We start from the raw sequence: 27,373 nt of genomic DNA, 5'->3' as shown, positions 1-27,373 counted from the left end.
TGTGAACTTCTTATATTTCCCAATAAGAAGTATTAATCTGTATATAGTACACCTTCCTTTAGTAAAGTGGTTCAACTGTGTGTGATTTCTTAAATTTAATAAATATATGATGACAAACACAGAGTCCAATGTATAGCATTAAGGGAAACACATGGACTCACACTGGGCAACAAATGCACCGTAAAAATCCAAATGTTTCAATCTGTGCCTAAATTAAAAACAATTACCAAATGAATGGGTTATTAATCTTCCCCATTGTCGAGGAAGCATATTTCTTTACACTGCAAATTTATCTCCACAGTCTCAAATCGATATAAAGAGTAGTCAAGATAACATTCACTACAGAATAAAAAAAACTTGATAGAGAAAGGGCGTTCAGGACATAAAAATTGCGATGGTTATCTACTCCAGTATTATCCTGAAGTCTTTTGGAGAGTGCTCAGTAATGGACCGCGTTTTTGACCACCCACAGGTCATCAAGCACTACTATTTAATTAGGAATGGGAAAGATTGTGGCCTCATAGCAAGTGAAACTGCTGGTCAGGCTGAGGTAATTTGGCACTGCCTGACCACGGTGATTCCTCACTCCATCACACACTGCAGTAAAGCACGCGGTCCCCCGAGGGTCCAATGAACGAGAGGCACCCGTGAGAGTGCTACTTTAATAAAAGCACTTCTAAACTTAACCATAACTGTCAGGTACAGGAGAGCAATTACAGCTCAACTGTTTTCTCTCCTTTCGCTGGTTTTGGCTGCCTCTTCATTTACTCCACTATTCTCTTTGTTTTCTCGCGCCTCTGCCCTATGTATTGGTACATGCACCTTTTCTTTTCCTCTCATTTCTTATGTGAAATATGCTCTTCTACTGCTAATACCAAAACACACACACTTCCCTCCCACTTACTTTTAATTGCTTTAATTGCAGCTAATAATGTCTATCTAATGTGAATAATCTCTGCACGGTGAGCTATTGCTTTTATATGTTCTATCATTTCAAACCTTCACAGGAGGCAGATGCACTCCAACTGACCTCTAAATCTATGAAACATTAGAAAGCTTCCTCATGAGGGCTATCTTAAGAACCATCCGGGTGGTAATCTCTCATTTAACAGATTTTTACAAGAGGTAGGTCTCACACAGCCTCATGTAAGATTCTCTGAGACTGCGTAGCACATTATTACGCCATAAACTAGTCAAGAGTGCAATTAGAGTGATTCTTACAAGACTACAAACATTGCAGGTGAGTGCAAACTTGAAAATGTACAGCGTTCGAATCGGTCCTATTGTATAGACTATAATAATTTGTAATGGCTGGTAAAAATAGACATTACAATACATTAACACTTGCATTCAGTTTTTATGCTGATAAAAAATACACTTTGTGTAATCCAGAGCATGTAATGTCAATTTTTTAGCTCCCAAATTAAATAGTCTCGGGGAGATGAACAGGGATCTAAGGATTATCTAGAGTTAATCTGTTTATTACTGTCAGTGTCATAAATGGATAGAACAAAAATGATTCAAATCAATTCATTTAGCAAAAATAAACTCTGATTGAAAAAACACTGAGGTAAAGGTAATAGGGGTGCACCGATCACAATTTTCCCCGATCTTTATAATGTTTTTAATCGCACATGAAACAATTCTCTCAATTAAAAACGAAAAGCCTGGCTGACAATTTGAGACCTCTGCAGTGAGAAATGAGATCGGTCTTAAATTAAATTAAGGAAAACGGGGCCGATATCGATTGCCGCCGATTGAGCAGTACACCTCTAAAAGGTACAATATGTTTTTGTGAAAACACTTTAAAAAAAAATTGTAGAGATGCACTGTACCTTTCGGCGTCTGCTTTTGAGGATTTGTTGTCTATCCCAGGGAAACTGTTCATGTCCACGTAGCCATCATTCTCATTGCAAGGAGCTGCCATGCGATTGGGATCTTCAAAAAACTCTGTGACGGTGTGCGATCTGGTGGGTCTGCCTGGAATTTGGATGTTCTCATAGTCTGAACTCATAGCAGGAATGTTTTCATAGTCAGAAGTGTCTGCACTGGGGAAGGAGATTGAGCGTGGTTTGGTTAAAGGCAGCGGCATGACAGAGCGATGCGATCGCTCCTCAAAAGACTCAACTCTGGAAACGCCTCTGCCGTAAGCTTTGAGGTCACCTTTCCTCCTCTGATGATCTTTGTAGAAGGCAAACGATGATGCAAGGTCTGAGGGAGGCTGCTGGGGGTTTACAATAGGAGACTGGAGTTGAGGGGAGCTGGAGGTGCTTATATGGTCAAGATCGATGACCCTTGCAGGGCCATGATGACTGGACTCAGAAGAAGACCGAGAGGAACGGACAGAACCATCATTGAAACCTTTTGAGTCTGTCTTCCTCTTGAACTTCAGAGCCAGAAAGCGTTTAAAGGAGATTTTCTTCTTCTTGAGTTTGTCATCTGGATCATGCTGGATCAAAAGGGAAGGCGAGCTCTTGGTTACTGGTCTCTTGGTGATGTATGCTAGTTCAAAGGGTGGAGGAATGTCCACGACAGAGGTTGGGGTCGAAACGCCGCTGGAGGATTTGTGACTACGTTGGGAGAAACTTCCAGAAGAAGTCATGACACATGGAAGCGAAAGAGTGTCATCTGTCCTCTTGATCTTGAGCTCATCGAGTAGAGATTGTTCAGCCAAGGACAATTCTGGACTCCCTGCTGAACGAGAGTACAAAAGGAATTGGCGGGATTTTGTAGATTTGATTAGGCAGTTGTCCCCAGGTGTTTGGGACTTGCTGATTGGTTCACTGTTCTGATCCAAGGACACCGTGCAGTAGTCATGCGTTTGGTACTCAGTGCCTGTCTCTTCTGGCACAGTCTCGGGGACGTAACCTGGAACTTTACCAGAATAAGAGCGAGAACGTGTCACAATAGTCTTCCTCTCGACATTCAAAAAGTTCTCGCCCTCAGAGTCAAAGCCAGCCTCCTCATAAATATGCTCTTCGCTGTCTGAGTCAGAGTCCTCATAGAAAGGCACAATATGGCAATCCAGTTCCTCGATGTCTTCTTCAAACGCTTCAGTGGTGTGGGCAAAAACCACCCTGTTGGTGAGCTCCGGGGTGCGGCCCAGGTCCAAGTCTTTTGGCACAGTGATGTTGCATAACCTGAGCCGAGGCTGGCAGCTTCGTCTTTGACTGAGGAAAGCCTGTTCTCGTTGAGCTGTTCTCTCTTTGATACTTTTTCCTTTAACTTGTTTCTTTTCTGGCTCTTCCTCTTCATCCTCATCACCAATTTCCACATAATCTTCTGACGAGACACATTCCAACTGCTCAAATTCATCAGCTTTTGGACAGGAAGAATCCTCGATGTCTGCATACTCATCTGCTGACTCAGTGTCCTTTTCTTTGTCTTTTTGCTGATTCCGTTGTTCAGCTCCCTCCTCAACCTCATCCTGATCTGTGAAGGCTTGCTTATCTTCAAGTTGGTCCACGTCATCCGATGACACATAGAAAGGCTCCGGGTGTGAAGCCACTGAAGTTTGCTCAACATTTAATTGATTTTCATCAGTGTAATCCTCCCCCCACTCAGGGTCAGCAGTGCAAGTTTTATTTGATGGAACAGATTCAATGACAGAATACGGGCCAAACACGTCTTCAGTGCTGGATGTGAAACGGAAGCATCCAGAGACATCTTTGGTGGCCCGTTCCGGTTGCCATACTTCAGCATCAGTACTTTCACCTGGGTCACAAGACTCACATGTGTCACTGGTGTCATCTGTGGGGCCAATCACATCATAGGGATACTCTTCGGTTACAGTGGGGAGCGTGCGGAATCCAAACACAAATCTTCCCATCTCAATCTCATTGTTATCTGGGGGCAAGTTAAATTGAACACAGTTTGTCTCACCTAGACTCAGTGAATACATTTGATCAATATGTTCATCTAAATTTTTGCCAGTCTTTCCACTCAACTCTTGATTGTTGCTTTCCTCTTTCTGCTTTCCATTTGCAGGAGACAAAAGAGGAGAAGCATCTTTGTTTTGGCCACTATAAGACCGAGTCAAGTCATTGTCAGGATTCTCGTCATCGGTGGTGCCTGCAGTGGAACCATCATCTGCTATAAGTGCGGCTTCAGAGCCCATGCTTTCAATGTCATCATCTTTATTCTGATTAAATATTTCCACATGATCTGTTTTGGCCTCAACGTCTCCTCTTAGACCATTGACTTCCTCCTCTGTCTCACTTTTTCCCTCATTGTCCTGGTTTTTATCATCTTTTTTAAGCCCTGTGTTCCCATGACAATGAAGCAGGTCTCCATTAGTGAGGCTCTGTGGAGAGCATTGCTCCTCCTGTGGTACAAACACATAGAAGCCTTTGGGTTTGGGGGCAACTGGAGGTTTTGACCCATGCACAGGGGAACAAGGCCTTTGCATCCGTTTGGAGTGCACTTTGATGGTCAAATGACTTCGGACCTTTGGTTGAGGAACTTGCAGCGGATTTTGGAAATCTGTAAAAAGAGAAAATCATGTCAAATAAAATCCTACATAAAAAGGGGTGTTTCTTTGACTTAATGCAGATAAACACAAGAAGCCTTGTTTTTCTATAGAATGTGAAGGGGTAGCTATGTCCTGTCTCGTAGCCAGTGACATCCAGAAGTCTGCAGGGAACACTATCAGCAGGAAAAACAACAGAACCACAGCGTACTTCGAGGCGAAACAATAACGTCTCCCTGTCTGGGAAATGACACATGCCTGTTAGAGGTTCACACTCAACAGTAGATTGTAGAAAGAAAAAAATGGTATTGGCTAAGGTTAGTTATGCAATATTCTTCTTCAAAAATACATATAGTTGAGCGCTAGCTGTGATGATCACTGCTCACGAAGTTTAGAATTATCATTAAACACACCCGTTCCTAACAAAGTGCGCACACCCCTTGTCGCTTCCTGTTATTGAGCACCTGCCCTGACGCACATCCTATTAGACACTGTGTCTCGACGTGTCCATCACTTTTCGTGAATTACTGAATATCATATGTGAGACAAATTTTTTATTTATTGAAAATCAGTTTCATTTTGTCTGTGCTTTTCTTGAAGGGGTTCAAACAGGATATCCACAGGAAGGACATTAGCAGCCCAGTCACCATGAATGTCTAAGAGTACACATTTTCACAGCACAAATGGACTTCCTTCTTGTCATTCTTCCACTGAAAGTACATAAACACACTTACATAGGTACACACGCACGCACGCACACACGCATACTCGCACAATGCTGCTGAAAATGCTCTTTGAGTATGTCAAAGAACAATAAAACAAAAGAAAAACGAGTTCCAGGCTGACAAAGCACCCAACTGCAAACAACAGGATATGAATTATGCAACAAGAATTCAAGTCAAGCAAATGTTTGAAAATCAAAAGAGGTGACAGACAGTAGGACCTTGGCAATTCCAAACACAGGATATGATTTCAGACAATGTCCACATCGTGAAATCTGACCTGAACAGTAACAACACTACTGTATTTAAGCATTGGCACAAGCAAGCTCACAATGACCATTTAACAAAATGTATTACTTGTGAAGGCATTTACCATTAAGTTGAACTTGTTTTTTTGTTTTTTTGTTTTTTTTTGTTTTTTTTACCTTATGTGTATGTTTATTTTCAGTAAACACTTAATTTCACAGAAGCTCTGCAGTTACTGAAATACGTTTTTTGTTTTTTTATGTGCAACATTATCCTGAAATAGTTATGCAATAAATTTTATTTATGACAAAAAAAAAAAAAGAAAAAATGAAAAGAAAGACAAGTTCTAATATACAATACATTAGCCCTCTAAAGCTATCGGACAATCATTGAATAAAGTTAAATTTGACCTCTCTTGATACTTCAGGTGAAACAAAAGTATATCCGGTCATTCAAAAATTAATTAATGATTCAAAATTAATCCAGCCACTGTGACATCCCTCTCACAATCCCCAAAAACGTAAGCACGTAATCACTACACCCCAAAAACACGTCATTTGACCGTGACAGCGAAACGAACTATTAATAAAAATGTTTGCAACTAACCTGTGTTCATCATGGGACATCATCATCCACGGGAACCGAGAGTTAAGATCATTTTTCGCCACAATGACCGCATCCTCCGCAAAGTTAATCCACAGACATACGGAAAAACAATGGTGGTAAAGTCAGGTGTCAAAAGCAGAGTTGCGGCTCATATCGTCTCGTTTTTGCCGGTAAATTAGCACCAGATGACGATGCGACTCGCGCGCGTAAAGGAGCAGATGTGCGTTGAGCCGGTGTACAGTGTGCACCTCCTCTTCTGATGCTCCACTCAAGTGAGCTCCTGTGTGCAAACGGGTGGTGCTCTTTGAGGCTTCCTGACTGAGGCAGGACTTCATGGAACGCAAATCCATCGCATTACTGAACATGTGTTTCATTTATGTACACGAATCAAATACGTATGTTTTGGGTGTCTTCAAAACGTTATTATTTTTACAACTGTTTCGCCCACCCCCAACCCTAAATCTATACATGTCTATAAAGGGCTACGAACTAAAAATTATTTTTGTTTCTAACTCTGGTGACAAATTACTACCGTGGCAAAGAGCTAACGCTGGTCCTGAGTCCTGTTCCTGCCAATAAAATCCCTACTGTAGTGTAGTCCAGTTGTTGGCTAGCGGCAACTGGCCAACTCTGTGCTTGAACTGGCCACGAGTGTGCCTGAAAGTTGATCAATCACAATTTGACGAAATTATGTTTTTCAATTTATGTTTAGTTTTGTATAAACTTGCATGTGTTTAATTAAATATTGGCATTTGCTGTATTATTATATTATTAAAAATTGTTTAGCTTTTTTTTTGTTTGTTTGTTTTTTTAGAAACAAAATAATAATCATGAATATAGGTATTACAATACTTTTTATTATTTTTTATTATTTTTTATTATTTTTAAAGAAATTGTTGCCTATCCCTGAAATCCTCCCCAATCTGTCCGTTTTCTGTACCGGTTGTCCTCATTATGGTTGCAACTAAGTGAGCCCCAGCCTATGCCAGCTGATTGGTCAAAAATTGAGGTACACCCATGCACATATGGTTGGACTATCAATAGGCCCATCGCAGCTGAAGCCAGAGGTGAGCCATCTTACGTTGCCACTGACAACTTCTGTTTGTTTCTTTCGCTGAAAATACAAAATATTGTAATGAAAACTTCACTGTTTGCATCAAATATTCAGATCATGAATTGTGACTCAGAGGTGTTTAGTTTATATTTCGCTGCGGTGTTTTTTTCCCCCCTCATGAGCGTTACTTTCACTTGATTGTTGATGGTTCTGGCAATATGATGCAGACGCAATCTTTGAGTAGCACCCAGCCTTAATTGATACATTAAGAAAAAATGAAAAGCCTTTTTCTTAGCAATGAAATGCATGTGTACCACTTCTCCCCGATTTACTGTATTTGCACAACTATATGTTATACATGGAGGCCATTTCGCTATCGAGGCAGAATATAATGTGAGAATGATGTGGAGAAATCAATGTATTCAAGTGAGGTGGGCTTAGTGAGTAGCAACATAAGATGGCCACCAGTGGCTTCACATCTCTCAACAGTGAGCAAGCATTGTTAGTCTGTTCATATAATTTCATGGGTACACCCTAAGAATAATTGCCAGCCAATTGCTTGGCACCTACAGACAGAGATCCACGCATACACACATTCACATCTATATGGACGATTTTGAGTCTTCAATTTAGCGAACATTAATGTTTTAAGGATTTGGGCAGAAATAGCACATTAAATCCCAGCAAGTTGTTTCGGAATTTCCTCCATCTCTGTGTGATTGTTTACCAGTGCATAAATAATAAACTTGATGTAGAAGAACCTGGCATGCCTGACCACAAATCTCATTGGACAGCTTTGGTATGAACAAGAACAGAGACTGTGAGACAGCCAGTCTCTTAGGTCTAAAATGATCAGTGACATCTGCCCTCACAAATCTCCTTCTGGATTAATGGATGACAATTTATTGCTTGCATAAGTTTTTCCTGGTACTTCAGCTTCCTCCACATTCCAAAATCATACATTGTACATGGCTCTGAATCGTTTGGTGTGTGTGAATGTGAATGTGCTCTGCAATTAGCTGGCCACCATGTCAGGGTGTTGCCCCCTATTGCTCAAACGCGTTCGTGATATATTTTCAGCTCTCCTATGACCCGAAAAAGAACAAACAGTATAGAAAATGGCTAAATGGGGATTAGTTTTCTATTAACTCATTTTCTCCCCAAAACATATAAAGACGTTCTATTTTAAATTTGGTCCCAAAGACGTAATTATACGTTTTTTATGCTCGAGCATACAGAAGGCTGTGATGCAGCCTCTGACCTGAAGAGTTTGCTTAAAAAAATGGTAGTTATTACAAAAATGGCCAACAGGTGGCAGCAGAGTATAAGAGATCAACCACGGCCATGTTGCAAAAAGCTCTTTTCCCCAGTGTTTTCAACACATTTGTGAATAATGATGAAACTTAGCTATATTCTAATGCTAATTGATGAATAACAGAAACAGATACAAATATACCTTTAATTCCTGATGAAAGAAGAGACTCAAATCTTTCTTTTGGTAGGTTCCATGTTTGTTTTTGTTTTTTTAAATAGAACACAATATTCTGTGGGCCTTGCAAAATCAGTCAAAATCCAATAAAACAGCCGGGAGCATTTTCAGTGAAAATGGCTGGGAGTGAATGAGTTAATGTCATTGTCAGGTTTTCTAACCCTTTTGCTAATGGTGGAAGTTCCTTATAGATATCGAGATAATGTACTAAAAAAATTGTGAATAGAAGCCATTTTTAAATATAAGTCTATGTTATAGCATTGAAAAGTACAACCAACCATAGAAACAATCATTCATCAAATAGAAACAAGCACAGCTTAATCCGTTGTCAGTGTATTGTTTTTTGTTATGCTTTTACCAGCAAAAATTCCTAAAAACAGTTTCCAAAAACAGTTTCTCTCAGACACCAAAGCTTTTGCTATTGGCCGGGCTTCCTGGCCCAGCATCTGTTGCCTGATTGAATGAGTGCAACCCTTTAAAAGCCTCTCTTCATAACAGGAAACCGCTCTCCCTGTTTCCTGCACAACAGGCTACACTTCCTTGGCAACAGATGGGAAAGGTTGGCGATGTTAACCCCTTAGGTAACCTTTCTCGGCGATGATTGATTGATACTGTACGAAGGCTGATCGCTCGAGGAACATGCAGACCGGCTCCTATGGAGGACTCATGTCAGGCTTCAAGGACACCTTGTGTTACTCAGGTAGGCTGGGATAGACGCCTGCTTGGTGTGATTTGATGGCTTACAGCTCCAGTTTGATGCCCACATACCGTGGTGGGAATATTTCGCCTCATTTCTCCTTTTCATCAGCATACTTGAAGGTCAATCTATGCAGCCGAACTGCAACATGGGAGATGAAGTGTACACCTTTTGAGCAGCGGGACGCAGTCAAAGAATTAGCTCCGCTGTATTGAGATTTGGATCTGCTGCAGGAGAGCGCATGTACCCATACAATGCATCTGAATCAAAACTCCCATTCCAGATGGTTTGGTGCGAGGGGATTAAGTTAAGCTCAATCACAAAGTAGGGATAGTCGGGGAGGGTGCACGCCGTAATCACTACATTGTTTTGTTTTTTCACTAGCATGAAGGTCATCACACTAAACAAACAGTTTTGGAGTGTCAGTAAAATTAGGGACACCATAATTCAATGTAATTAATGTCTATAATTTGAACACGCGGCTACTGTCCTTTCTGCAGAATCTAAGGACGGTCGCACATTGTGCAATGCAATGACTGGACTGGAAAATTGTAAGGTGACCCCCGGCCATCTTGACCCTCTCATATGAATTTGACTCTTTAACATATAAACTTGTTGAAATAGAAAAACTGCAACCCCCAGCGTTCTTATCCCGGAACAATGTTTTGAGATTTCTTATACATACATACATATATATATATATATATATATATATATATATATATATATATATATATATATATATATATATATATATATATATATATATATGTAAAGTTAAGCTGTGCATGACAGTATAGGAATGGTGTTTAGTTTAAAAGTTATTATTAATATCTAATTAATATTATCCATGAAAATGTATGGTTTGTTCAGTGTATTTGTAAAATTGTTTATTTTTGTAATGTTTTTATTATTCATATTAAATTATTTAATGAAAGAAATGAATAGATAATGAAAAATAATGAATTATCAATGTATGTAAACTAGACTTTACACCGATCTGATTGGCTGGACCGGGATTAGCCAACATTTTGCATTTTATGCAAAATTGGTGACCAAGTTAAATGCCTTAATTTCGCCAATTGATCAATGATGTCATTGATTGGCTCCTTGAAAAAGATGTTACATATTATATGTAATATTTATCAGTGTTTTTGAATTTTTTTGTTTGTTTAATTTTCACCCATCAATTTCAAATGTAAACTATGTAAACAAATGTAATTTAATAATGAAATAATTCCCAATTAATTCTATTAATTTGTTTTAATCAATTATTGAATCAAAAACACTGATAAATGGATCTGATTTTTTATTTTATTTTATTTTTTACTTTGGTTCATTTTAACATTTAAAATAGATTAATTATGCAACTATATAATGAGATAAAATCCATTAAAAGTATATGAAATTAATAAATCAATTTTAGTTAAACCAAATTTACGATAAGAAATCATAACTAATGTAATAAATAGTACAAGATTCTAGATAATGTAAATGCTTGGTGGACCGGGTAAACGAATGGAGAGGGCCATGTGTGGGCCACAAACCATACTTTGCTCACCACTGACCTAAGGCATAAATAGCATGTTGAATCTACTGTATGTTGCATGATGCATGACTCAGTTGTTTTGTTTCCACTTACTGCATTGTACTACTGTCATAAACTGGGTCGCAGAATTAGTGGCACATTTATGGCTACAAAAAAAAAGTAAGCTTTTGTTTTTTTAATGGACGACTAAAGATAGCTCATATCTGTTTTTTTGTTCTTGTCTTCTGTTCACACCCGCTACAGTTGACCTTTTTCCTCTCATTTGTCCAAAACGTGTTTTGCTTTTGCAGGGTGTGCAAATAGATCCTGTCAAGCATATTGTGTCATACGGCTGCCGAAAAGAATGGAGTAAATATCCCTCCAGATGTGGCACAGACGGTCAAAACATGTTTTTTTGGATAGAGGACACAAATTTCCTGGACCGCCCGTGTCTGCGCTCCGTCACTCCACCTGGAACATGACATGACTGAAATAGAGGAGAATTGTGATACGAGGAAAACATGCTGCGGTGGCACGGAACAAACCAACTGTATCTCCATTCTGCTCGGCTGCTCCAAACAGGAAAGGGATCAGGGAAAGGGGTCAGCGACTTGTTCCCAGAGTTGAGACAACCCATACACCTGCTTTGCCAACGCCTGCCCACGAGACTGAATGGATGTGCTGAGTGTTTTTATTCCCCTCTGAGACCAAGCAAGTGTGACATCACACTTAAGCGCTGCTGATTACTGGAAAGCATATTCTCGCCTGTGCTGCACATCAAAACGTCTTCTCACTAGGTTTTGAATTCTAATTAATATCTAAGATGGAGGTACTTAATCAGCCCCTTCTGCAAACTAGCTGAAGTGCATTAAGCTCGATCTGCAGGCAATGATATATGCGATAGTACAATCAGGTTGACACTTTAAAGTGACCTGACCGCCTTTGTAATTGGATGGCAAAGCCTTTGACTGCTGTAATGGATCGGCTCATTATTGACATGTATTATTGATTTCCAACCAGTGCGCTACTGAGACGTGTGTGTTTGCCCTTTGCTTTATATTCTGATAAAGAAACTCTAGAGCAAGGATATGTATATAAGTACACAGGAGACTTTAAACTGACTGCAGTTATTTTGTAGTTTACTTGTGAAACATAAAAGGCTTGTCCTCGACAATAAAGTAAGGAATATTGTTCCTTGGTATAAGTCGCATTAAAACAAGGCAGTAGAATTATCACAGACAATGAGGTAATCATATCAATGAAAAAGGTATACCTAAATACTGCAAAGTAGAATGACATATACAGAATAGTGAATATTAAAAAAAAAATCAGAAGTTAAAATTTTGTTAATATGATAATATGATTCTGGATTCAAATACTGTAATTTGAGACTATTTGCTAAAGGGTTAATGTGATTTTATTGGTGAAATAAATTCTGAAATAAAAATATCATTCTGTAATATAAAGCCAGTGTCTGCTCCAACACTCCCCCAGCAGTCTTTGCATTTATGCACACACATGCACAAGCTGCAGAGCATTGAGCTCAGCACTTTGTCACAACACAGCAAATAAAGGTTAAATTCCCCACTGAATTCTTCACAGATAATTAATGCCAGGGAACTGATGTCACGTTTTTTTTTTTTTTTTTTTTTTTTGAAACGCTATATATTAAAACATTCAGTAATAACAGTGGGGGGTGGGGGGGGGGGATTAATTTATTCAGTTATGTCTACATAAGTTAAGTTCAGATTTCAGCAGTGCTACTTGTGTTCTATCCAAGGTTATTTTAGTTACGAAAACTAAGAAAACTAAAAAAAAAAAAAAAAAAAAAAAAAAAAAAAAAAAAAAAACATGTTCCCAAATATAATAAAAACAAAAATGTTTTCTAAAAAACAAATACTAACTGAAACTATGTGTTACATTTACAAAATTAACTAAAACTAATTTACATCTGATTGGGGGCTGATTTTAAATGTGATTTTAATCAGATTTATTTTTACAATGGTGTGTGTTTTTTTTTTTTTGTTTTTTTGTTTTTTTGAATATTGCACATAAGTATCCATCCATCCATTTTCTTGACCGCTTACTCCTCACAAGGGTCGCGGGGGGTGCTGGCGCCTATCTCAGCTGGCTCTGGGCAGTAGGCGGGGGACACCCTGGACTGGTTGCCAGCCAATCGCAGGGCACACAGAGACGAACAACCATCTATTGCACATAAGTAATACACATTTTTTAAAACTAAAACTAATACTGAAGCTAACTAAAACAAAATGAAAACTAAGCACTTATTAAATGACTAAAACTAATAAAAACTAAAAGAACCACTCTGAAAACTAATAAAAACTAACTCAATTTAAAAAACAGATCTCAAAATGAATTCAAAACTAACTCAAATGAAAATTCTTAAACTATAATAACCCTGGCTCTATCTACCCCCAACTGGCAGTGTTGCTCTATCACCAAAAAAAAAATAAAAAAAATAAAAATAAAAATTGCTCTGTAGTAAAAGGCCACATCCACAAAACAATAGCTGTCACACTGCCATTAATTAGCCTGAAACCTCTGGAGTAGGTCAGACGCTGATAACAGACACATTTGTTATTCTTTTTCACTATTAGTGCAAGCCGGACAATCTTAAAGCTTGACTGTCAAAACAATGATTTACTGGTTCCAAATTAAAAAAAAAAATATCAAGATACCCTCTGTAAAAAGTAATTATATCCAAATAAAGCACAATCGCGCAGACAAAGTAATATTCGGTGATAACTGAGCAGCATCATGGTATCACTCTTCGTAGTTTAATTAATTTGACCACACAGGTCCAGATGGAAGCATCAGTCCCAACTTGGAGTGCTCAACAGTGAGGGGGGTAGGTGGTAAACAACACTGTTATTTTAAAAAGTAAAAAAAGAAAAGAAAAAAGAAGAAGCCAGAAATCACTTTTCCTGGAACTGTTTTCAAATTTCAGAGCCAAGGGAGACTGGGAGGATGCAGATACTCGTGCAAGTGAAAAACACGTCTTTCTTTGGCACAGCTTTCACTCAGACACAAGGCCAAGAGTAGGTGTAAGAACACCGTTTGAGTTACATAACTACTGACTGAAGAAGTCATTCAGCTGCGATGAGGCTTTTATGACTCCATGATTATACTTCATTACTGTAAAATAAATTGACCTTGAGAATGTCGCACAGGAGCAGACAATCCTGTCATTCTGAGCAGTATCAGCATGAACCACAAGTCAAAGGCTCTGATAAAGCAGTTCTATTCATACAGAGGAATAACATGTTCATAAATTGCGGCAGGGACAAAAACAATGATCCTCATACGCACAAGAAGGAAAAAAAAATATCTGGGGGCTTTCCAACTTTTTCTGACAATGCATCTTTTATCATGCTGCCTGTGAGTGTAGATATCAGTGAATGATGTGATGGCTGTATGTGTGTGCGCATATTGTGCATTATGTATTCTATATACGTAGTCAGTAATTCATTCTCATTGGTTGAGAGGCAGCACCTGATTTCTGCTTCTTCTGTCTGGACCGTGAGAATTTTGTCTCAGATTTGGTGGTCTATCCCAATTTTTATTTTTTTTTTAAAGAGAGAGGTCTATCTCAATTCTACTACCGTTTCCTCTGGCTCCTGTCAAAAATTCCCCTTCGTCAAGTCACCTGATGATGTTCACCATTTTAGCTTTTTTATAGAACAATATCAGGCAGTGATATTGCCTCTAAAGATATCTCATCATACTTTTGGAATAATTATGTCTTCTCCCATAAAGACAAAGAGAGACAGTATTGCTTGACAGTATTTTACTGATACATGCACCTGTTTGCAGTACATGCTAGGGGTGTGCCAAAAAATTGATTCATAAAAGAATCGAGATTCTCATATATTAATTGAATCGATATTTAATATCCAAAAATCGATTTTATTTAAATTAGAAATGAAGAAGAAGGGGAAAAGGCAGTTGTAGCCCACATGCTGTTTTTGTGGAAAAAGGCACTTACAATACAAAATGAATAAAAGTTTAAACAAAAAAGAAGACACTTTAATGTCTCTATTTGTCATTTTGTCTTGCAAAGCAGACTGGAGTAGATCATGACAATGTTGTGCATATCTGTAAATTGAAGCAGATATCATATGTCAATCAAATAATTTTGAATCGAAAATCGTTTGAATCAAGAATTGGAAATCGATTCTGAATCAAATCATAGACCCAAAAATAGTAATCGAAGCGACAGTCAGAGATTCCCAGCTCTAGTACATACATTAGCACTTCCACCAGTACAGGGCCTCATAGCTCAGTGGTTCGAGCGCTGGTCTCGTAAACCAGGGGTCGGGAGTTCAAGTCTCTCTGGGGCCTGATGAATGATAATTGTGCTACTGTAGGTTTGAGTTTAGACTGTTCAATGACATTCTTACATTGCTTCCTAAGCACTATAAAGCTTCTCTTTTTTTTTTTTTTTTTTTTGAAGAGCTCAGAATTGTTCATTCGGTAGTCTTACCGATTCAACGTCTTGTCATCATTGCTCTTTTCTTTTTTTTTTTTTTTTTTTTTTTTTTTTTTGTGTGTGTGTATGTGTGCGTGCGTTTGCGTGCGTGCGTTTGCGTGCGTGCGTGCGTTTGCGTGTGTGCGTTTGCGTGCGTTTGCGTGCGTGCGTGTGCGTGCGTGCAAATACTTATAAATTTATACTCATTCATTCACCTAAAACCTTATAAATATCCCATTACCCTTCGCCTTAACCAGGTAGTTCAGAATCTTGCCAGAGTCGTGAGATTTAAATGGTCAGGAGACCAGAGAAAAGGTCAGAAAAAAAAAGAAATAAAGAGAAAAGAAAGGTAAATCAAAGTGACATCCAGCACCGACCAAACACTTCCTGCCTTCCCCATGATTACAAAATCAAAGTCTTACGCCAACCCCGGAAGCCTCTAAATTCCAGCAAATTTAGCGAGATCTCAAGAGCCCAGAGGAAAAACTAAAGAGAGGAAGGAGGGAAGGATCGATAAGGCAGAGTGAGATCAATAGAAGCCAGTACATCCAATCCATCAAAGTGAAGTCCAGCACCAACAAGACCCCTCCTGCGTGGTTACAAAACCGGAGTCTTATGCCAACCCCAGAAACCTCATACTTCTAATAAATTAAGATCTCAAGTGACCAGAGGAAAAACTAAAGAGAGGAAGGAGGGAAGGATAGATAAAGCAAAGTGAGAACCACAGACACCAGCACCAACTGATTCAAGGGGCTGTGGGAGGGAGAGGGTACTTCTGTTGAGTTTCAGTAGATGCTGGTGCGACGGATCTGGCATGCATAAGGACCACCACCAAAGAAAGAAGCCGTCAACCGCGGCCCAGCAAAGCGAGCACCCCCCCCCCCCCCCCCCGGAACCCCCAGGCCGCGGCAGCACCAAGGCCACCCCCAAGCCACCCGAGCGGACACCGGTCGGCGAGCCGACCCAGACACCCGGAACACCCCCGCCCCAGCCCCGGCCCACACCCCCGAGCCCAAGGCCGCAGAACGAGGCCCAGCGGGCCCCCACAGCGCCCCACCGGTCCCCAGCCCCCATCCCCCCACGACCCCCCCGCACCCCACCCAAACCCGCCATCCACCACGACCCAGGCCCCACCACCCCCGACCCCCAAACCCCCGAACACACCCCGACCCCCAGCACCCAACCCCCCACCCACCCATACCTCCACCCCCCCCCCAAACAAGCCGCCCCCCCCCGACGGCCGCCACCCCCCCCCGCGAACCCGGCCCCCCGCGAGAACCCCCCACCCCCCCCCGGAAACCGGCACCGGGCAGCAGCGCAGAGAGGGAAGATGTGCCCACCCCACCTCCAGCCGCGCGAGATTTGCACAGCGGCGGGAGGGGGGAAGCAGAGGAGGAAGCACCAGGGGAGAAGGCGGAACACCAGAACACCGAGCCCGGTGGGGAGAGGCCCCGGTCGTCACGCCAGAGTACAAGTGACACCTAACCCTGTTACTGAGTCCGCCAGCTCGCCGACTGGCGAGCTCTACCCTACACCGTGAATGTGGCCCCACCCAGTGTATATACAAGTGTGTGCGTGTGGTGCATTAAAATTGGGAGCAGGTGAGTCGGAGCAGAGGGAAAAAATTTCCCCTATTCCGACACACCCGTATCCCCCCCCAAAAAATGAATATGTATATGTGTGGTGCATTAAAAAAGGGAATGGAGGGACAAAGTGGTGGGGCAGGGACACAAATGGGGGGGACCACAGCGCTGCCAGGCACTGCAGTCCATCCCCTCTGATGGCTCCCCGCCCCAACTCACCCCTCCCCTTGGACGTGAGGTGCATTAAAATTGGAGGGGAGTTGAAGGGTGAAGACGGTGTTTCCACCCTTCCCCACCCCACCAAGAAATGTGTTGTGTGCCCTATGTGTATATTTACAAAGTGTATAGTGCAAGCTAGTGAAGTGAGTAAGAGGAGCGACCAGCGGGGCCTCACCCAACCCGGCGGGTGTAGGTGGCACGCCCGCCCCCCAGCACCCCCACCCCCTGCCGCCCCCCACCTCATCCACCCGGCACCACAATGGGCGGACAGCCAGCGCAGCAGGGCTACCGAACAGCCCACCGGCCACCGGAGCCCGCCCGGGGCGCCAGGAGTTATACCGGAGTGGGGCAGGCCCCAAACCCTCGCCCGGCCCCCGGAGCCCGACGCCCGGGCCGGGGAGGGAGCCCCAGGCCCAGGGAGAGGGAGGGGGAGGGGCCGCAGGGCAGACAGGGAAGGGGGGGGGGGGGGGGGCGGGGGAAGCGGGGAGAAGACGACAAGAAGGCGAAAGGGCGGCTGCAGGGCAGGAGGCGGGGGGGGAGAGGAGGAGGGAGGGCGACAAGGGAAAAGGGACCGGGAGGCAGAGGAGGATGGGCGGGAGGAGGCGAGGAGGGAGAGGCGACGGGGGGGAGGAAGGGGGAGGGGAGAGGGAACCACGGGGCACACCGGAGGCCCACCCACCCCGAACCGCGCCGCCGGGCACGGAGCAGCGGACCGCGCCGGGACGGCACCGCCCCGGGCACCAGGGGAAGCACCCCAACACCGCACCCCACAGGGGGCCCAGGGAGCGGCCAAGACGCAACCGCCAGGGGGGGGGGGGGGGGCAGAACCACCCCCGCCCGACCACAGGGGACGGCGTCAAGAAAATTGACTAATTAGCATGCAGTAACACCAAGTGTTGATGCTTAGTGCCCACTAGAAATAGATCTTAAGGAGTTATTGAGTATAGTGTCGTATAGTGTGGTATGCTCGAGCCCACTAGCAGCAACTAGGTTCCTGACTATATAAAAATAAAAACAATCAGATACAAAATACCAAATACAGGAGCAGCGAAAACAGAAGTTGTAACGATGTGGTGGCTCTCGTTAACAGGCAGAATCTTGGCAGGATTAAGTTGCCAAATTGAGATTAAAATATTCTATGTACATAGACCATATTTGTTTAAATCTTGATACTTGATTTTTATTTAAGGCAGAGATTTTTTCCATTGAGATATAATTTATTAGTAAGTTTAACCAGTGGTCGATATTTAGAGATTGTTTATTTTTCCAATTGACAAGGATTATTTTTTTAGCAATAGTAAGGGCTATAAATATAGATTGAGATTGTTTACATGGTAGCTCAGTTATTGTTAAGTCACCTAGTAAACACAGTCTTGGAGATAAAGGAAGCCTACAGTTTAATATATCAGCGAGCTTTTCCAAGATTTTAGTCCAGAAATGCAGCACTGGAGTACATGACCATAAAGCATGAAGATAAGTATCGGCAGTGTTTTGTGAGCACTGGAGACAAATGTCGGAGTCAGAGAGTCCCATTTTTTTCATCATATATTGTGTAATATATGTTCTATGAAGTATCTTATATTGGATAAGTTGCAAATTTGTCTGTTTGGTCATTTTAAATACATTTTCACAGATTTGGGTCCAAAAGTCTGGTTCCGGAACTATAGACAAGTCTTTTTCCCATTTTAAAGTCGGTAAATACGTTTTATTTGTGTATAAAAATAACTTATATATTTTTGATATTTTCTTTATTGTTGTTGGAGAAAGCTTTATAATATCTTTAGCTAAGACAGGCAGTTGGAGCGTATCCTGAAGTGTTGGGATTTGTTTCTTAACCATATTTTTAACTTGCAGATAATGTAAGAAATTTCCCTTTTTTATTTCATATTTCTGGACCAAGTTTGTATACGATATAAACTTATTATCTGAGAAAAGATGATGAAGGTGTGTAATTCCTTTCTGCTCCCATAGGCTTAAATGGAACGACTGATTATTAAGTTGAAAGTCGGGGTTATGCCAAATGGGAGAGAGCCCACAGGGCGCCAATTGGGAGTTTGTAATTTCTAATGCCTTCCACCAGGCAGTCAGGGTGGCGGCTATCATTGGGTTTTTAAAACAATTATGTCGTCTTATTGATTTTGTAATAAAGAGTAAATCTGACAGTCTAAGATTATTACAATCCTTCTGCTCCAATTCCAACCAACAGTTAGTATCTCTGTTGGGTTGTGTCCATAGCACAAGATATTGTAGTTGATTAGCTAGATAATAGTACATAAAGTTTGGTGCCTCTAAACCTCCTTTAGATTTACTTTCCTGAAGAGTAGATAGACTAATTTTGGCTTTTTTTTTATTCCAATAGAATTTTATGATAGCAGAGTCCAGCGATTGGAACCAGTTAGACGTAGGTTTAAATGGAATCATTGAAAATAAATAATTAATCTTTGGTAAAACTTTCATTTTTATAGTAGCTATCCGTCCTATTAAAGAGATCGGAAGATTATTCCAGCGCTCCAGGACACTACGGATACTATCCAATAATGGTGAAAAATTTAAAGAAGTTAATTCAGTTAACTTAGGTGAAATTTTAACACCTAAGTATTTTAAATTACCTGTAGGAAAGGAGTAGTGTGGATCCTGACTTGTAGGATTCCATGAATTTTCTGTAATAGGTAATAATGTTGATTTTGTCCAGTTAATAGAGTAATCTGATAAGTGAGAGAATTTAGTTATTAATTTAAATGCTTCCCCTAGCGAGATAGCAGGTTCTTCTAAATAGAGTAATATATCATCGGCATATAGATTAATTTTATGTTCTATTGTCCCGGAGTGGATTCCTTGGATCCGTCTATCCTGACGTATAGCTAATGCAAGCGGCTCAATAAATATAGCAAATAATAAAGGAGAAATTGGGCACCCTTGTCTTGTTCCCCTTTGTAAAGTAAAACTCTGTGATGTAATCCCATTAGTAGTAACTGTAGCTTTAGGAGAATCATATAATATTGAAACCCATTGAATGAATGACTCCCCGAAGCCGAATTTATTTAAGACAGCAAAGAGGAAGGACCAGTTAACTTTATCGAATGCTTTTTCTGCATCCAGCGAAATAACAACTGCCTTTTTATCATACCGCTGTGACATACTAATCAAGTTAAAGAGTCTCCTAATATTATTAGTAGAATGACGACCTTTAATAAAACCTGTTTGATCACTATGAATAATTGTCGAGATTACCGTCTCTAATCGAGATGCCAAGGCCTTAGCGATAATTTTAATATCGGTATTAATTAGTGATATCGGTCGGTAACTTGACGGGAGGGTAGGGTCTTTTTCTGGCTTTAATAAAAGTTTAATTGCTGCTATATTCATATCTTGACGTATATCACCTTTACTTTTAATTTCAGTTACTACTCTTAGAAATAATGGAGCAAACATTAACCAGAAATGTTTAAAAAATATAGCCGGAAAGCCGTCTGGACCAGGTGCTCTGCCATTAGGCATACTGTCTAAAGCACGATACAACTCATCTATAGTAAGCGGGGTATCGAGAATATCTTTATGTTCAATAGATAACTGAGGTATATTTAAGCTGTTTAGGAATTCCTCAATATATTCAGGGTTAGGTCTATTAATTTCTGTGTATAGATTTCGATAATAGTTATAAAAAATATGGTTAATTTCTTCTGGTGATTGTGTGCATTCACCATTTATATCTTTAATAGCCGTTATAAGAGATTTTTCCCGATTCCGTTGAAGTTGATTTGCCAGGAATTTACCTGATTTATTATTATGTTCAAAATTATTATATCTCAACTGTTGTATTATAAACTCTGTCTTTTTAGATAACATGTTATCTAACTGTATTTTTATATTCTGTTGTTCTATCCATATTTGATTATTTGGGTTTAATACATATTCATCCGTTAGTTGTTTAATTTTATCTTCCAGGTATTTTTCTAATTTTTGATCCTGTTTCTTTTTATAAGTTGAATATGATATAATTTTCCCTCTAATTACCGCTTTCCCTGCTTCCCAGAGAAGAGATGGAGATATATTTGGAGAGTCATTTATTTCCAAAAAATCTGCCCACTCCCTTCTAATAATTTTATCAAACTCTACGTCTTTCAGTAATGAGATGTTAAAACGCCATATCGGGGGAGGTTTAAAGGTAGAGTCAATTTGTAGAGTGAGGGAGACTGGTGCATGATCACTTATAATTATAGAATGTATTTTTATAGCAGTTTTATCAACAATAGAATTATTTGTAAGGAAAAAATCAATTCTTGAGAATGATCGGTGCACAGCAGAGAAGAAAGTAAATTCCTTCTTAGTTGGGTTTTGAAGTCTCCAGCCATCGCTGAGGCCAAAATCCTCCATATATTCATCTATTACTTTAGCGGATCGTAATCGCCTTGTATATATCGTATTATTAGAACGATCTATTAACGGGTTCAAGACCGTGTTAAAATCACCTCCAATAATAATAGTAGAATTTGTTGCTAAATCGAGTAACCGAGAGAAAAATTCATGGAAAAAATCAGGGTCATCATTATTTGGGGCATATAAATTACCAATTGTATATACTTTATTAAATATAGTTACCTGGATAATAATATATCGGCCCTCTAAATCTGTTACTATATTATTTAGAGTAAAGAATAAATTCTTATGTATAAGTATAGAGACACCTCTTTGTCTACTATTATAGGAGGCAGAGTAAACTTGACTAAAATTTTTATCTATAAATAATTTTTCTTCTGATTTTTGTAAGTGGGTTTCTTGTAGGAGACAAATATCTGCCTTAAATTTTGAGAGATGGTCTAAAATTTTTATTCTTTTTGCCTGGGAGCGAGCGCCACACACATTCCAGGAGACCAGAACTAATTTCTGCATACAAGCAATATAGACTCAGTCTTATGTATACATCTATATAAGCTGCTTATTAATATTAACATATTGTAGGATAGCAAAAGAGTAATTAGGCAATTTATATAATTTATATAAAGAGAGAGATAGCAAGTAGATAAGTATAATAGTGAAGAAACGTGGGGGGAAGTGAGTGTGAAGGAAATCTGTGGGGGATTCAACATAACAATACACCAGTAAATGGTGACCTAAGCGAGATTATTATTATTATTATTAATTTATTTTTTTTAAGAATATATTTCTATATTATTATTATTATTATTATTATTATTATTACTATATAGCCTATGCATAATATAAATTCATATTCTATTTCGTAACCCATTATCCATACATATACATACATATACATATACATATATATACATATATACTAGGGGTGTTAAAAAAAAATCGATTCGGCGATATATCGCGATACCACATCGCGCGATTCTCGAATCGATTCAATTAAAAAAAAAACGATTTTTTTTTTTTTTTTTTTTTTTTTTTTTTTTTTTTTTTTTAGGATTCACACCTTGAGCATGGAAGAATGTTATATGAACGGCACATTAAGCCTTAATATTTTTATTTTAATGCTGTTCAAATGTGAAACAGATTGCAAACTGTTTGTGTACAGTGGCTCACGGTTATAAGCCTCAAGTTTTAGATAAATATATTCATACAAATCTTACAGTGTACATGTACAAATTTACTGATAGTATTTTCTAAATTTGAATGGAAAAAAATCGCAACAATCGACTTATAAATTCGTATCGGGATTAATCGGTATCGAATCGTGACCATTCGTATCGGGATTAATCGGTATCGAATCGAATCGTGACCTGTGAATCGTGATACGAATCGAATCGTCAGGTACTAGGCAATTCACACCCCTAATATATACACATATACATACACATACATATACATATACCTACGTCAAATAATCACACAATGCTCGGCTCTACCAATTGTCAGTTAGAACAGCCAAGGGGTCGAGGTTGGGTTTCGGAATAGCTGGCCGTCGATATATAATTTATCAACGACCATCGAAGTCCGTTTACCCTCCTGTCTATTTTGTTTCATGATAGGAAACAGTACTTTTCGCCGCTCGTTTATCTCTCTTGGGAATTGATCATTCATCCCGAAAGATGTACATTGCTTCCTAAGCACTATAAAGCTTCTCTTAAGCAAAGCGGTATGAATATTCCTTGATTTATTAGCAGAACGAGTTAATACTACTGTGTTTATATTCCAATAGAGCTTTTCTGCAGGTAACTCCTTTTTTTTAACCATTTGGCTAGTTAATATCATTCTTAGTGGTTTGTCAAATATATATGTATTTTTAATTTTCCATCCATCCATCCATCCATCCATTTTCTTGACCACTTATTCCTCACAAGGGTTGCGGGGGGTGCTGGAGCCCATCTCAGCTGCCTATGGGCAGTAGGCGGGGTACACCCTGGACTGGTTGCCAGCCAATCACAGTATTTTAAATTTTACTTTTTTTTTTTTTTTTTTTCTTTTTTTTTAACTCATGTTAAAGGTACACTCAGTATTATACAGTGGCATCTAGTGGTGAAATAATAAATCATTCGAAAAAAAACAACAATTGTTTGTGTTAGTAGTATGTAAAAAGATATGTTGTATCGCATAAACGTACTTTTTTAAAATATAACGGTTAGTCTAGAAATCGCAAATTATCTTACATGTCCGCGCCTCGCCTGCTAGTGTCTGCCATGTTTCGCCGCCATCTTTCTGCTACGGGTGCCGTCAAAGACAAATTTCAGCGCTCCATTTCTTAACGCGTTTTTGGAACGCACTTCCGGTTTGTATGGCGACCGCATGTCCACGAAGAAGAAGAGTTTCCGGTCCCCGAAGAGAGCATTATCAAGCATCACACTTACTTTGGGAATTTATTTTATTTCAGCGCGACAAAACAAGAGTTTATATTGTAGCCGCATTTGCCAGATGGAGAGAAATGAGGAACAGACTAGGTTTGGGACGTGCCGGTGCCTTCGACTGCTTTCTACTTGACCGGTAAGTAAGAGTACATTTGTGTTTACGTTTTGAGAGCGAGAGAAAAAGTATACTCCGTACTAATTAATACGATGTTCGTACCTTTGTTTTACGATCACTGTATCTGTTGATTAGCAACTCCGCACCACTCGAACGATTTCGTTATGTAGCTACTTGCTTTGAAAAAAAAAAAAAAGATTCCCGCTGGCACGTTATATTTAGAGTAAATGCGCAAGTTATTGTGTAATGTAATGTAACTGTGATTTCGGAGGTATATTTGCCCATAACTTCAATAGAGAATCTAAAGCATACTGTATTAGTGGAGGAGTTGAAAATTATTTTCGTTGTGGTTGGTGAAAATAGTGTTCTCGAAATTAATTTTCGGCAGGCAATAACTTCTGGACTTAAATGCTGGCTGTACCGTAAGCACTGCTAGAGTCTGAACTCTCTCACTCAAGTGTGTACTGGTCCATTGTGTAATTGGGTGCACAAGAATTAACAGGCTGCCACGTTTTCCACGGAAATTCGACAAGCAAGCAGCCTTTGCATATTCTATGTAGTATGCAGTCAAGTTACTTTTATCTAGCTAATACAATGTTTTGGGCCCAAAAACTAAAGATCTTACCTCTATTTTGGGGGCTTTGTTGGAAAGTTGGTGACATATAGTAGTATCATCAATTATTCTATTTTATTTTATAATTGTGTTTTTGTTTGTGTCACACTAGATCAACAGCCAAACTTGAGGGGTTCCAGAACCATATTCTGATGTATACAAGCATTCATGCACCGTTTAAATACATCACCGACCTGCAAGAAAAAAAAATATCAAGGGGAGAGTCAGCAGCCATATTGGAATGCCCCGAATGAGGACACTTGAATGGAGGACCCCAGAAGGCTTCGGTGTTGTACCACCAGTATCTCCACCTACCATATCTGAGCTGCAACAAACTGAAGTCAGCCGACGTCTTGGTATGTCATTTACATATGGACGGCATTGCACACTACATGAACTTTTTGTGTGAAGCAATACGGAATGGTCACATGTACAAGCACCACTTGTTTTACACAGGACCTGCTGACCAGGTGTCTGAAGCCATGGAGTGACTCCTCCCTCACTTTCCTCAGCAAGCCTTTGAAGAATATGATATCATCGTTGGTGGGAACATGCCCTCACTCCATAACATGTACTTGTGCAGTCAAGGAGCATGTCAAACTTAATAAAACCAGCAAACATTGAAGTGACTTCATTTTTACTGCAGTCTGTTCACACAATCAATGGACAAGCCTTCCTTAATTTTGCCCCAATAACATCATAGAGTAGGCGAAAAGTAGTGTTACAGATCATACTGTGTTCGGGAGAGTTTGAGGAATGTTGCAATGTTAATGGGGGGCAATGTCAGCACACACACACACACACACAAAAAAAACCCATCATGGTATTGAGTTAATCAGATATTTTAGCTGTGTACAACACATACCTGCTCTGTAACACTACTTTTGGCCCAAACCTGTATGTCTATTTTCCATATTTTGAAATGCACAGCGTATTGGTAAAATTCTGGAACAACTGCAATTCATGTAGCTCATTATATTCTAACAGCATTTTTTTTTTTTTTTTAGTTAATATGTTCATTTCATGTAGACTTTTATTTTACTTTATTTTATTCATTCATTTTCATGTACTGTACCTTACATTCATTGGCCAATGAAGAATTCCTTGTCATTGCAAGCATTTATAATAATTCTCCAGGCTTTTGATGTTTTACATTTCTGGTCATGTAAAATAGTGTTAGGTTAGGTGTCGAATGAACACTGCATGTTGACGCCAAAGGAAATAGTATTTTTTTAGTTATTCAAAATGTACAAATTAACACACAACAACAATATACAAGTTATACAAACTACAACAACAAGTGTCAGACATGGACTAATTATATGCCAGGTAAAAAACCTTTGTATTGTCCTCAAGGATCTGGGAAAGTGTCACTTATTTGCTACAAGTCCACCAAGGTGCTGCAGTCTGGGATCCAGGTACAGGAAATCATGGTGGTGCTGATGTGTCAGCAATGTGTCAAAAAGTATTTCTTGGTGTCAGTCTATCAGCTGGACTTGGATATCTTCATGTTCCTCCATGGTCATTTCCTGTACGAGTCTCTGCAAGAAGGTAACAATTGTATGTCAGATGAGGTACCAATTAACTGAAAGTCACTGAGCCAATGAAGTACATTATTACATGAGCAAGACTATTTGTGAAAGCCATGTAAATTCCTGCACATCGAAGTACAAGGAAGCTGTTGTATCTTCAATCAAAACTAATTAAGTTGCTTAGTGATATTTATTAGGTAAAATTGTTCAACATGGTGACAAATCGATATCTGAGTAAAGGGTTTCAAATGTTTTTGTAAGCAGCACTTTTCTGAGTGGTTAGTAGCAACAAGACACGGGGGGGTTACGAGTCTGAGTTGCAGATGTGTCGTTCAGTTAACACCATTATTTTTGCACGATATACTAAACATATCAGCAAACTATGTAATCTAAATACCACATATTCCAAGCAAAGGTATGTTTTGAGCCATTCACATGCATGCTCGAATTGAATTATTTTTCCATGATGACATAATTGTACGTTACGAGGCACCGCTTTCTCTTCCTCGTCGTCTCTCTCGCCCCCTTTGAGATGGTCCACATGTCTATAAAACGTATAACATAACTGTGTTCTCTGTTGCATGGTTTAGTTACACTAACAAATATGAACATAGATAGCCATTATCATTAGCTGACGTACAGTATTTCCAAACAATGCCGACAAAAATATTAATTCTGAAATTAAATGACTAAATCACAATTATTAGGGATCTGTACAGTATGTCTAACAAATGCAATTCACTTACGTCATCACTCGAGGGAATACCAGAAGTTGTTTGCGTTCTGTTCCGGTGAAATTGGTGGTAGGCTGTTGAAGTAGGGTCTCTCTGGGACGCCGTAGTTCGTGTGCTTAAAATCATTGCATTATCTTGTTTGACCGATAGATGGCGGTCGTGAGCTACACACTGGGGCTTTAAGGACTGACAATAAAAACAAACCATACCATAACATCTGCCATGAAAACACAATGAGACCATCTTGTACTTTAAATCTGACTCAAGCAGTTTAAATGAGCTCTCAGGAATTGAGGAATTTTTTAACTGAATTCAACAATTTCTACAAAAAAAATGTATGGTGGCTTACTATACGACGGCGTATTAGGGCCACGTATATATATATATATATATATATATATATATATATATATATATATATATATATATATATATATATATATATATATATATATATATATATATATATATA

General features: G+C 39.6%; 1 protein-coding gene, 1 long non-coding RNA gene and 1 other non-coding gene across 4 annotated transcripts in view; 2 read left to right on the top strand and 1 right to left on the bottom strand.

Annotated features, from left to right (window-relative positions):
• The window catches only part of fgd5a (FYVE, RhoGEF and PH domain containing 5a), a 36,204-nt gene extending 29,910 nt beyond the window's left edge, over nucleotides 1-6,294 (bottom strand). For both annotated transcript variants that reach the window (XM_077530211.1, XM_077530210.1), the window contains exons 1-2: nucleotides 6,043-6,294; nucleotides 1,836-4,482 (exon numbers count right to left, since the gene is read on the bottom strand). In XM_077530211.1, the coding sequence (XP_077386337.1) occupies nucleotides 1,836-4,482; nucleotides 6,043-6,055 (2,660 nt within the window). In that variant the 5' untranslated portion in view covers nucleotides 6,056-6,294. The remainder of the gene's footprint in view (nucleotides 1-1,835; nucleotides 4,483-6,042) is intronic.
• An 8,805-nt stretch (nucleotides 6,295-15,099) lies between these two features.
• On the top strand, nucleotides 15,100-15,172 carry trnat-cgu (transfer RNA threonine (anticodon CGU)). Its single transcript has one exon. It is a non-coding gene; the product is annotated as a tRNA-Thr (tRNA).
• An 8,377-nt stretch (nucleotides 15,173-23,549) lies between these two features.
• On the top strand, nucleotides 23,550-26,420 carry LOC144024536 (uncharacterized). The gene is made up of 3 exons (XR_013284797.1): nucleotides 23,550-24,043; nucleotides 24,748-24,991; nucleotides 25,092-26,420. It is a non-coding gene; the product is annotated as an uncharacterized LOC144024536 (long non-coding RNA).
• Nucleotides 26,421-27,373: the final 953 nt, after the last annotated feature.

This window comes from Festucalex cinctus, chromosome 8 (assembly GCF_051991245.1).
Source record: "Festucalex cinctus isolate MCC-2025b chromosome 8, RoL_Fcin_1.0, whole genome shotgun sequence".
Lineage (NCBI taxonomy): Eukaryota > Metazoa > Chordata > Actinopteri > Syngnathiformes > Syngnathidae > Festucalex > Festucalex cinctus.
Note: the sequence above shows the minus strand (reverse complement) of the source record. Positions and strands in the feature narration are given on the sequence as shown.